This window comes from Capricornis sumatraensis, chromosome 1 (genome assembly GCF_032405125.1).
Source record: "Capricornis sumatraensis isolate serow.1 chromosome 1, serow.2, whole genome shotgun sequence".
NCBI lineage: Eukaryota > Metazoa > Chordata > Mammalia > Artiodactyla > Bovidae > Capricornis > Capricornis sumatraensis.
In genome coordinates this window covers 258,215,462-258,227,473 of record NC_091069.1, presented here as the reverse complement: position 1 = coordinate 258,227,473, position 12,012 = coordinate 258,215,462, and the positions used below count along the sequence as shown (strand labels likewise).

Genomic DNA, 12,012 nt, shown 5'->3' with positions numbered 1-12,012 from the left:
CAGGAGCTAGCTGTTAGGCACCCAGCTCTTACAGTCACTGGTGCCAGGAGTAGCTCTGGGCAGTCAGAAGTCTCCGAGGGCTGGGAGGGGAGGTCAGCGGGTGAATCAGGCTGGTCGTGGCTCAGGCACAGGGCACGGGGCTGGAAAGGACCGTCTCTAAGGGGTGCTTTCTCCTCTACTTCTAGCCTCTGGTTGCCAGGTAGGAATGGGGGCCCTGTGTTGCCCGATCTAGGTGTTAGCTCTTAGGAGCTAACAGCCCTCCCTATGAGATGGAAAAGAACCATTTTATAGGTAATAAAAACGATGCGTAAAGAAGTGACTTGATCGGAGCTTGCAGAAAGAGGTTTAACCCGGTTTAGCTCTGTCTCTCTGCTGAAAGTCTGGAGCTGCAGCCAACACGTTGCCTCCCACGGACTGCAAGTCAAGCCCGACAGCAGCTCAGCAGGGCTGCCCGCGAGCGCGTGCGCGGTGTGTCCTCTGGAGGACAAGTCTAGCTTGTTCTGTCCTCAGCAGCTGTAGCTGAAGCACGTGACTGCAGACCTGGTCAGAGAAGAGGGGAGGCGGAGCAGCTTCCGATGATGACACAGGACTGGGGGGAGGGACCCCGCGTACAGGATGGGGGTGCCCAGGGGCTGAGATGCTCGTGTAAGACAAAGGCCACGTTCGTATGTTTCAAACCCACCTAGAAAGCTCAAGCGCGAAATGATGCGGGGAGAGCAAGTTAGGCGTGATCAGGGCCTTCCTGACCCCCCGTGAGCTATCCCAGTGACCCACGAGGTCCATATAATCTTCTGCTTAGAAGCAGTCTTCAGATAGTGAGGCAGCCCCTTTGCAGCCAGTGACGCACACGTGTGTACCAGCGGGGTGGCCGGCTGCTCTTGGGGGCCCCCCGCGGCTGGTGAGCATGTGCTGTTCCTCCTCTCCCAGCACCCACTTCGCCCCTCTGATGCACGCAGACTCCCCAGGCTGTGGCCGTGCCAGGCCAGCTCCCTGGGGGAGGAAGGGTGGAGGGGACTGGGACGTTGCCCCTCTGATGCACGCAGACTCCCCAGGCTGTGGCCGTGCCAGGCCAGCTCCCTGGGGGAGGAAGGGTGGAGGGGACTGGGACGTCGCCCCTCTGATGCACGCAGACTCCCCAGGCTGTGGCCGTGCCAGGCCAGCTCCCTGGGGGAGGAAGGGTGGAGGGGACTGGGACGTTGCCCCTCTGATGCACGCAGACTCCCCAGGCTGTGGCCGTGCCAGGCCAGCTCCCTGGGGGAGGAAGGGTGGAGGGGACTGGGTCTCTGAAGCCCCAGCTGACCCTTCCAGTGTCTTCCTAGAGCTGGAACCAGACTGTCTTTGTGATTCTTCTCCTCTTCGGGGCATCCGTGGACCTGGTTTCCTGACTTCGATGGTGCGGTGAAGCCTGGTGCCGCCCGCCCCCCCGTTCCCCTCTCCCAGATGCCTGTCCAGGCCCGCATGGCTTGTGGCGTCTCCGGAGGGGGTGGCCACCCTCATCTCTGGCCGTTCCCCACACTCTGGACGTCCAGCTTCCTGCAGTCTCTGGAAAATGCCAGCCCGACCCCTCCCCTCCGCTGTGGGCATGGCTATGCTGCTGCTCTGGACTCTGTTTCTCTCCTCCCATCCGTGCTCAGGCCTCCGTGCAGATGGTATGCCTGGGAGCTCCCCATGAGTCCCCTCTAAGGGCGAGTCTCCCACCCCCTTACCTGGCCTGCTGAGGCTCTGGGTCCTGGGGCCCACGCCAGCTGTGCCGGTCCCATCCTCGCACACTCTCTGGGGGTGGGCTGTGTTTATCCCCATCTCACCCCCCGCGCAGGAGGCATCCTGAAGGCAGAGGCCAAGCCCGAGGCAGAGCGCGGGATCTGGCCTGCCCGAAATTGGCACGCACTGTTGAGTGTTGACCGTGTCACAGGACTGGGGACATCATGGGCGCGTGACGAATGCTGCCATCATCTTGGGCTGAAACTGCCGGGGTGACCGGGTTAGGCATCTTCCCCTGGACGGAGCCTTGCGGTCTAACCTGCTCTGTCTGATACGGTGGTCATGGCCTCATTGATTGTTTAAGCATATCTAAATAAAATGACCTAAGTGAAAAGCTCCTTCTGTCCGTCTCGCTAGCCAGAGTCAAGTGCTCAGTAGCCACGTACAGCTGGGGGGCTGCCATACCAGCCGGCACAGGTGCTGGGATGCTGGCAGTATCACACCAGATTCTCTCGGGGGCTGTTGTTGTTGTTGATACGGGCTTGTACGCACAGGCTTCCTGGTCGAGTGGAGGCCCTTCCGGATCCTTCTGGGGAAGTTGAGTGGATTTCTGCAGGCTCCTGAAGCCTGAACTCTGTCCTCAATTTCCTGTCTGCAGGACATCCGTCAGAAGTTCCGCTCTGTCCTGGTGGAAGCGACGGTGAAGCTGGATGAGCTGGTGAAGAAGATCGGCAAGGCCGTGGAGGACTCGAAGCCCTACTGGGAGGCTCGGAGGGTGGCGAGGCAGGTAAGCGCCCGGTCTGCCTGTTGCCCTGCCCGGTGCTGTGGGCACCTCTGACCTCTAGGCCCTGCTGCTGAAGGCCAGGGCACAGGAGAGCCGTGACTTCGTCAGGAGGCGCGTTTGGAGATGGTGCCTTGTTTTCTCACCCCACAGCCTGCCTTCATTCCTGCTCTCAGTGCTGTTAATGCCATGTGGGTGCTGGCGTTTGGATGTCGCCACCAGTGGCTTCCCTGATAGCTGAGTTGGTAAAGAATCCGCCTGCAATGCAGGAGACCCTGGTTCGATTCCTGGCTTGGGAAGATCCCCTGGAGAAGGGATAGGCTACCCACTCCAGTATGAAAGAGTTGGACGTGACTGAGCTTTTAACAATGTAATATTACGTCCCTGGTGGCTCAGATGGTAAAGCTCTTTTCTCTGGAGAAGGAAATGGCAACCCACTGCAGTACTCTTGCCTAGAAAATCCCATGGATGGAGGAGCCTGGTAGGCTACAGTCCACGGGATCGCAAAGAGTCACACAACTGAGCAGGGTCACTGGGCAGTGCCTCGCTGCTGGAGTTGGTACCTGGTCCACTTCCCAGGCTGCCAGGCCAGCTCACGTGGATGGGAGGCTATGATTAGAACATCTGGCTTGTCCTTTGCTTCCCTAGTGACTGCCTGTCAGCCCCAGGAAGAACGCTCCTTCCGTCGAATTCTCCTTCCAGGTTCGGGAGGAGCTGACCGTTTCCCTCTCTTGAAACGTTGTTTCTTTGGCCCGAGAGCACAGACAGGCGACAGAGGCCCCGAGACCAGAAAAGGGGGCGGCCGCTGGGGGTGCCGGCTTCAGAGGGCGTCCTTGCGGATCGTCATGGTGTGAGGGCCTCCTGGGGTCAGGTCGAGGCTCCAGGAATAGGAAGGAAGAGAGCTCTCAACACGGCAGAGCCGGCCGGCTCACCCCCAGGGCTCAGGAGTTGGTCCATAGTGAGGTCCTGTCCCTGCCGTGCGTTTGGTGATGGAAGATGCTGCCTCCCCGAGTCTCTGCCTGTAACCCGACGCTCGGCGAGGGCGGGTGCCCCTGTGAGCCCCCTCTGCGTGTGCAACGCGTGTTGTTGGGCCCGGAGGTGGGGAGGCAGCAGGCGAAGGGGAGCCCTTGGGAAGGGGAGCCCCAGGAATGCAGTAAGACGAGCCACGGAGGACCCGGGGCCAGGACGTGGGCATTCCTCTCCCTGGCCCTGCTCCGGGTGCCCCGCAGACGTCTCAGCGGGGAGCCCTTGGATGTTTGGTGGTTCTGCCCAGATCCTCGCTGCAGGCTTGGGTTTTGCAGCTCTGCACCTTGAGCTGAGCTTTCTGCTTGGAACCTGACGCAGACGCTGCCTTGGCTCCTGGACGGAGCGGCCTGAAACCCGCCCTTCCCTGGCCTGCTGCCCTGGGCTGTGTGACGTCACAGGGCCCGGGCGCCTTGGCCTGCGAGAAGCCTGCATCTCAGCCACTCTGCTCTCCCCCTCCCTCTGCGCTCCACCCGGGCTCTCAGCTTTCCAGGGAGAAGTCCTTCTCCAGAAGGTGCTCACCAGTCCCCAGAAGCCCCTGACCCTGAGGCACCCCCCCTCCAGGGTGCCCTGTGTCACAGCCTTCAAGGTGCCCCCTATTGGGAGACGGGTCTCACCCACCATGTCCCAGGGTGGTAGTGGTCTTGACCTCGTAGTGTGAAGGGTTCTGTTTAAATTGGAGGAGACGTTTCTGATACTATAAACATTGGGTCAGTCCTGAGGAGGGCACGAAATCCCCTGTTCTGAAAGGTTCCATCACTTGAATCCTTGGGCCTTTTGAGGCCCCAGAGGTCTTTGTGCCGTCGGGGGACTTTGCAGCGGCCTGTGAAAGCATCCCCTTGGACCCTTGGTAGTGGCATCCCCACTGGGAGTTTCCCCACTGGGTCCCCAGCACTGAGATTTTGGAGCAGAACTGCTGAAGGGACCTCTGTGTTCAGTGGCCTCTGAGGTGGGCCCGTCAGGTTGTCAGCCCTGGCTGATGGGCGGTGACCTCCTCTGGCTGAGCTGGTGCCAAACCTCATCCTGTCTCAGAGTCTTTGAACTTGCGCGTCCCTCTGTCCCTCTGTGTGTTGTCTTAACGGCAGGATTTGCCTGGTCCATCCCATCTCCTTCAGGCTTCTGTTCAGGTGACACTTCATGGTGGCTCAGAGGGTAAAGAATCCGCTAGCAACGTGGGAGACCCGGGTTTGATCTCTGGGTCGGGAAGATCCCCTGGAGAAGGAAGTGGCAACGCAGTCCAGTACTCTTGCCTGGAGAATCTCATGGATGGAGGAGTCTGGTAGGCTACAGTCCACGGGATCGCAAAGAGTTGGACACAACTGAGTGACTTCACTTTCTTTTCTTTTTAATCAATGAGGCCTTTCTGGGCTCACACTGGAATGATAACCGCCAGCCCACCATCTCCATCACCCCAAACCCCGTTCCTTGATAGGCCTTTTCTCCATAGCAGTTCTCAGCCTGTGACCTCTTACCATCCACTTATTTATGGTAGTGAAATCCCACTACCAGACTTAGAGAATTTGGTCTTAGAGAAATTTCCAGACTTAGAGAATTTGGTCTGCTTGGGTCATTTCCATGTCGGCAGTGCCAGCATTCAGAAGGAGCAAATGAGCCAGTAAGTGAATGAGTGGTTGACCAGATGTTCCTCCCAGCCCTCCCTTGGCATGCCGAGCTTTCCTTTTTCACTGTTGCATTCCTTGCAGCTTCTCCCCTGCCGTGTGGCTAGGTGAGCCGACTGGCAAATCCGGCTCCATCTGGGTTGGGCTGATTCAAATCTGATTTGGTGGGTGAGTCCCCAGTTGGCTTTGACACACCTGGAATAGATTTCACACCACTCCCTTTTCTCTGCACCCAGTCCTCTTAGATGGAAGATAGCGGGGAGCTGGGTTGGGCGGGCACTCCTGCTGGCCAGTCGTGAATCGTGGCTTTGTGTTTCCCTCTCATCTCTTGGCCGGTGAGAGCCGTGGTCACGCGGTGACCGAGTCCCGCGGGCAAGCCGCGCAGTCGTCAGGCCTCATGACGTGGTACAGACCCTGGGGCTGAGCGCTCTCCATCAGCTGGCAGAGCCCAAGATGAATGTCGGGGAATCCTGCCCAGCTTTATGCCTGCAAACCACCCCCTCCGCAAGTTCCTTCCTCCTTACAAGTGGGCAGTAAGAAGGGCAGAGAAGGCTCAACGTCTCCCCTGCACCTCAGCTTCCGGGGACCTTGGTCTCTGGCCGAGGAACTGGAATGGCCCTCGAAGGCCAAGGCTGGGCGCGGATGTGCCTTCTTTCATCTCTGTGGACAGTGGGCCATCTGGGCTTGGCCAGGTGGCCGGGTCTGTCTGTGCGTCCGTGTCCTCAGACCTTCCTGGTGGCGAAGGGGGCAGGCCTGCCTCCAGCTGCTGCGAAGTGGGGCTCCCTGTTCTCCCCCTCTGCTCTTACCTCCGCCCCTGCATATATTTGCAAGCCCCTCTGACTGTGTGTAGCGGCAATGGTGTCAGAGATGCCTTCAGAGCATCTCCTCCAAGTGTGTTATAAGGCACCTTCAGAGCCTCAGCATCCTCATCGCTGTGGGAACAGTGATCTGAATACAGTGAAACAGTGATGGTCACAGACCATGAGAGTTAGGAGGTGTCCTTTGGCTTTAATGAAGTGAAAGTTGCTCAGTCATCTCTGACTCTTTGAGACCCCATGGACTATCCAGGCAAGAATACTGGAGTGGGTGGCCTATCCCTTCTCCAGGGTATCTTCCTGACCCAAGAATCAAACCGGGGTCTCCTGCATTGCAGGCAGATTCTTTACCAGCTGAGCTACGAGCGAAGCCCCTCTCATGACTTAAATAAGATAATATTTGATGACGGAATCCCTATATGACCTTGTTATTGTTGTTTAGTCCCTAAGTTGTGTCCAACTCTTTTGCAAACCGATGGACTGTAGCCCACCAGGCTCCTCTGTCCATGGGATTTCCCAGGCAAGAGTGCTGGAGTGGGTTGCCGTTTCCTTCTCCAGGGGATCTTCCCAACCCAGTGATCAAACCCGTATCTCCTGCATTGCAGGCGGGTTCTTTACCCCACTAAGCCACCCAGGGAGCCCCCATGTGACCTTAGACTTCATTAAGAAAATTTTTTTTTTAGAAAATTCAGAAGAAAATAAGCCCCCATACCTCCTGTTAATATTTATATATGTCCTTTGTCTTGCGTGGAGAATCCCATGGACAGAGGACCCTGGCGACCGTGGGTTCGCAGAGTCGGACATGACCGAGTGACTAACACATACACACAATTTTTCTTGAAAATAAAAAAGAGATAATACTGTTTATGGTTTCATGATGTCTGGAATGCTTGTATCATCCGTCTATCCATAGTCTCAGGGGAACAACGGAGATTTATAAAGGGTAAGACTTATATACAGCTTGGTTTTCCAAAAAGAGTTTGCAAAGATCTGTGGTTGTTGGGCCATTAGAAATTGTGTCTGCTCATCAGTAATTTGCACTGACTTTATTGTTCCTGATGTCAACTCATTTTCCTACCATGAGTCAGATCCAGCCCTGTGATCTTGAGAACCTAATCTGAGTTCTGCTAAGAGGAAGCAGGACACTTTTTTTTTTTTTCCCCTGGGTTGAGCCGGGGCAGGAAACAGACTTTGATTTATTTGAGGGTTTTTGTCTGTGAGCCAGAGCTTGTCTTTAAGGTGGCTTTGACATATCTGCCAGCCCGTCTAGCCTGTGTGTGACCGGGACGTTCTGACGAGGGGGTGGAGCCCTGTGACTCGGCCCTGAACGACACTTTCGTGCTTCTGCTGCTCCTCGGGCTCTAAATAGTCTAACAGTGGCCCCAAGCCTATCATATCGTCACTGCCCGTCCCAACCCTTGTTATAGCTTTCCTTCTTGAAAAATTACGGTAAACTGCATTTAGCATAGGTTTTACCGTTTTAACTATTTTCACGTGCACAATTCAGTAACATTAAGTACATTCTTCCTGTTGGGCAGCGCTCAGCACCGTCCATCTTTAGAACTTTATCATCTTCCCGAGGTGTAGCCTGCACTTTGTAAACAGTCTCCCCACCACACCCTTGCCCCAGCCTTTGACGACCACCATTCTGCTTTCTGTGCCTGTGGTCGTGACTCCTCCAAGTACCCCAGGAAAGAAGACTGGTGCAGAGTTCGGCCTTCTGTGACTGGCGTTTTTTCACTTAAGCATCGTGTCTTCACGGCTTACCCATGGTGGCTGTGTTGGAATTTCATCCCCTTTTTAAGGCTGAATGGTGTTCCCACTGCTTGTGTAGACCACACTGTGATAGTCATTCAGCTCATCTCCCTCCTGTGAGTCAGATCGAGTCCTGTGATCGCAAACCTTCAGGCCACCTTTGTTATTTTTAAAATGGTTCGAGTGTGTCAGGAGACTTTGCAACTCTGAAGTGCAGCACAAATGCAAAGTAGTCAGGGTTATTCAGTGCTGACAGTTGCCCGTTTTGTATTTACGGGGCCCACGTCCAGTCCTTTAACCTTCTTTGGGGAGGTGGTGGGAGGGGAAATGTTTGAAGCTTAGCTGACTTAACTGTAGGACAGCTGGCAAAGCTTGGCCTCCGAGCCAGACTGCCTGGCTTTGAATCCCAGCTTACCACGTAATAGCTGTGGGACCTGGGCAGGCTGCCTAATGTTGGTGCCTCAGTGTCTTCATCTCTAAAATGGAGCTGTAGGGACTTCTCTGGGGGTCCACTGCTTAAGACTCCCAGCTGCCAGTGGAGGTGGCTTGGGTTTGCTCCCAGTCGTGGAACTAAGACCCTGCATGGTGTACAGCGTGGTCAAAAGAAAAAAGAAAAATGGAGTTGTGTATCAGTTAGCTTTTGCTGTGAAACAAACCAAACTCAGTGGCTTTGTACATTTATTTATCTGATGGTTTTGCTGGGCAGTTTTCTGATCTCAGCCTTTGGCTGATCCCATGAGTATACAGTGAGCCGATGGGTTGGCCGGGGGTTGGTTGCTCTGTAAAAGGTTTCTTTACTTTTTGGCTGTGCTGGGTTGCGCTGCAGGCGGGCTTTCTCCAGTTGTGGCCAGTGGTGGCTGCTCTTCTTTGCAGTGTAAGAGCGCCTCACAGCCGTGGCCCCTCTTGTTGCGGAGGACGGGCTCTAGAATGCAGGCTCAGGAGCTGCGGCACACGGGCTTACTTGCGCTGCAGCATGTGGGATCTTCCCGGGCCGGAGATTGAACCAGTGTCCCTTGCATTGCAAGGGAGATGCTTAGCTGCTGGACCATCAGGGAGGCCCCTGGGATGGCTTTATCTGTCACGGAGTTGGCTGGTTTTCAGCTGAGGTATTGGGTAGCTGGCTGACAGGCACCTTATCCAACAGGCTAGTGCAGGCTTCTTCATATGGTGCTGGGATTCTAGGAACAGAAAGGGAGTGAGTGTGAGTGAAAGTCGCTCAGTCGGGTCCAACTCTTTGAGACCCCAGGAGCAGAAAGGGCAGCCCCTTTTCAGGCCTCTGCTTGCATCGCATCTGTTAATGTACTGTTAGCCAGAGTAAGTCACATGGCCCGTCCAAATGCAAGAGGGGGGGAAAAGACAAACTCCATCTGCAAGGCACCTGCGAAGGGTTACGGCCATTTTTGCAGTTTAGCACGATGATTGTAAGTTAGTTCCTGTAAAGCACTGGATGAAAGGAAAAGAATGTAAGTTATTGCCCCAGATGTATTTTGCCATCAAAGAATACCTTTCTAAGGTGAATCTGCTACATTAAAAAACAAAACTAAAACACCACCACCACCCTCAAAAATGCCCAGTGGGGGCAAACAGTCCTCCGCTAATTGGCAGGGGATGTGGAAGATGCTGATAGAAGGGCGACGTCAGGCAGGGCAGGTAAGAACTCAGTTGCTTGTGAAGATACAATCTGGCAGAGAGCAAGAAGAGGGCAGCTGCCTTACCTGTTCCTGATGGAAAGCCCTCCAAGCCCAAAAGGATGGGCGAGTGCTGGGACCTTGAACGGCAGGGAAATCACGTTTTCAATGAGGGGAAACTGCCAAGTACCCTCAATTCCCATGTTAATCCCCAATGTAGTCTTCTTTATTGGGAAATCTGGACATTGGCTTTGTTTGCAGAAGACCTTCCCTAGGTGGAGAATTACCTCTTGAGAAACCTGTATGCAGGTCAGGAAGCAACAGTTAGAACTGGACAGGGAACAACAGACTGGTTCCAAATAGGAAAAGGAGTACATCAAGGCTGTATATTGTCACCCTGCTTATTTAACTTATATGCAGAGTACATTATGAGAAACGCTGGGCTGAAAGAAGCACAAGCTGGAATCAAGATTGCCAGGAGAAATATCAATAACCTCAGATATGCAGATGACACCACCCTTAAGGCAGAAAATGAAGAGGAACTAAAGAGCTTCTTGATGGAAGTGAAAGAGGAGAGTGAAAAGGTTGGCTTAAAGCTCAACATTCAGAAAACGAAGATCATGGCATCTGGTCCCATCACTTCATGGCAAATGGATGGGGAAACAGTTGAAACAGTGGCTGACTTTATTTTTTGGGGCTCCAAAATCACTGTAGATGGTGACTGCAGCCATGAAATTAAAAGACGCTTGCTCCTTGGAAGGAAAGTTATGACCAATCTAGACAGCATATTAAAAAGCAGAGACATTACTTTGTCAACAAAGGTCCATCTAGTCAAGGCTATGGTTTTTCCAGTGGTCATGTATGGATGTGAGAGTTGGACTATGAAGAAAGCTGAGCACCGAAGAATTGATGCTTTTGAACTGTGTTGTTGGAGAAGATTCTTGAGAGTCCCTTGGACAGTGAAGAGATCCAACCAGTCCATCCTAAAGGAGATCAGTCCTGAATATCCATTGGAAAGACTGATGCTGAAGCTGAAACTCCAGTACTTTGGCCACCTGATTTGAAGAACTGACTCATTGGAAAAGAACCTGATGCTGGGAAAGATTGAGGGCAGGAGGAGAAGGGGATGACAGAGGATGAGATGGCTGGATGGTGGGGGCTGGGTGTCAGCAGCATGGAGGGGACACTTACCTGGAGGACGGTGTGTGGTCAGAGGTCAAGGACGGCGGGAGGAGGGGAAGGAGAGTTGCAACGCTTTGTACCCCAGGCCCTTTCTCAAATGCTGTGCAAGCTCCAGGTAGCACGTTTAAAAAACATATTTTGCAGAGGAGAAAACTGAGGCTTAGAGAAGTTGGGTGAATCAAGGGCTCCCTTAGCCCCCCTTTATTAGGATCTGTGGGGCTCCCAGGCCTCCAGGGGTGGGTCCCTTATGGGCATGAACCCATAGCTGCTACACAGGTTTGCCAGGCAGCGAAGGGGACAGGGACTGAGGCTCTGGGAGGTAAGGAGAGTGTCTGGACCACAGGTCCCATGGAGAGGAGCCAAGGTTTGAACCCTCGTCTCCCTCCTCTTGGTGGCAGGCCACTGCTGACGCTTCAACAGCATTTAGGGGCGGTCGGCAGGCCTGAGCACAGCCTGGCATGTCCCAGGGGGAGCAGGTAAGAGAAGCCATCGACTTGCAGGGCTGCCTTTGCTGCCCTGGGGTAACTGGGGGGCCCTTGCCAACCACTGGGCCCTGTGAAACTCCCTCCCCCACTGGGACCCCAGTGTCCTTCCGTCCTGCCTCCCTGGGTCCTCTTCGCTTGTGTTTCTGCTGAGCCCATGTCTGTCCGGGGTGGGCAGCGCTCCCCGGGGGCCCGGGTGAGGAGGTCTGGGTCACTGACGTCCTTGGCCACATTCCCATGGGGTGGCTGCAGCCCGGGTCCTGGGAACCGCGTCCCCCGGGCGCCCGGGCTGAGGGCTGGGTGATGGGGCTGGGGATTTACAGCAGGTGGGGGGTGTGCTGTTGACCTTCCCGGGCCCGCAGGACCGGGTCCTGCCTTGCAGTCCTGGTGGCTGATTCCGGGGAAGGAGCAGCTGTGTTTGGGAAGCCTTGACTCTCCTGTCGGGATGGGGTTTGGGGGGCGGGGGGAGGAGGAGTGGCCCCCCTGACCCAGGGTGAAGACTCCTGATGGACAGAGGGTCTCCAGGCTCCCTTGGGAAGGGTCTATGCCCTCCACTCCCCTTGGAGCCGCCCTCCCTCCTGCTGACCTGGCCGTGCCTCGGTCGGATGGACGGATGGACGTTCTCCCCTGGCTGATGGCTGGGAGGGAGGGGGCTGACCTGAGGTTTTCTCTCCTGTGGTTCGAGGACCATCTTTACCTGCGTTTGACTGTTTCCTGCCTGGTAGGGCAGCAGGAAGCCAGGATCGGGGCTGGTGGCAAGCTGTGATCCCAGAGCACTGTCTCCTAACGCCTGGTCGGTCGGGGGTCTTCCTGGGGACTGTCCCTTTTCCTCTAGTGGCCTTTCACTGAGGTCTGCCCGCTTCCCGTAAGTGCTGCTCAAAGCTGACAGCTGCGGTTTGTCACCGCAGACCAGCGGGGGTGGAGTTCTGCGCTGAATCTGAAACCACGAGCCTCCTTGAACGGTTCTCTTTTTCTCATCTGTCTTCTCTGCCCCCTCCTGTAAATCATGGGCCTTCCCTCGGAGGC

At 55.3% G+C, this 12,012-nt stretch overlaps 1 protein-coding gene across 1 annotated transcript in view; it reads left to right on the top strand.

Annotated features, from left to right (window-relative positions):
* SH3BP5 (SH3 domain binding protein 5) overlaps window positions 1–12,012 on the top strand; it is a 72,643-nt gene that overhangs the window by 27,908 nt on the left and 32,723 nt on the right. Inside the window, exon 3 of the mRNA XM_068971841.1 lies at window positions 2,360–2,488. Coding sequence (XP_068827942.1) covers window positions 2,360–2,488 — 129 coding nt within the window. The remainder of the gene's footprint in view (window positions 1–2,359; window positions 2,489–12,012) is intronic.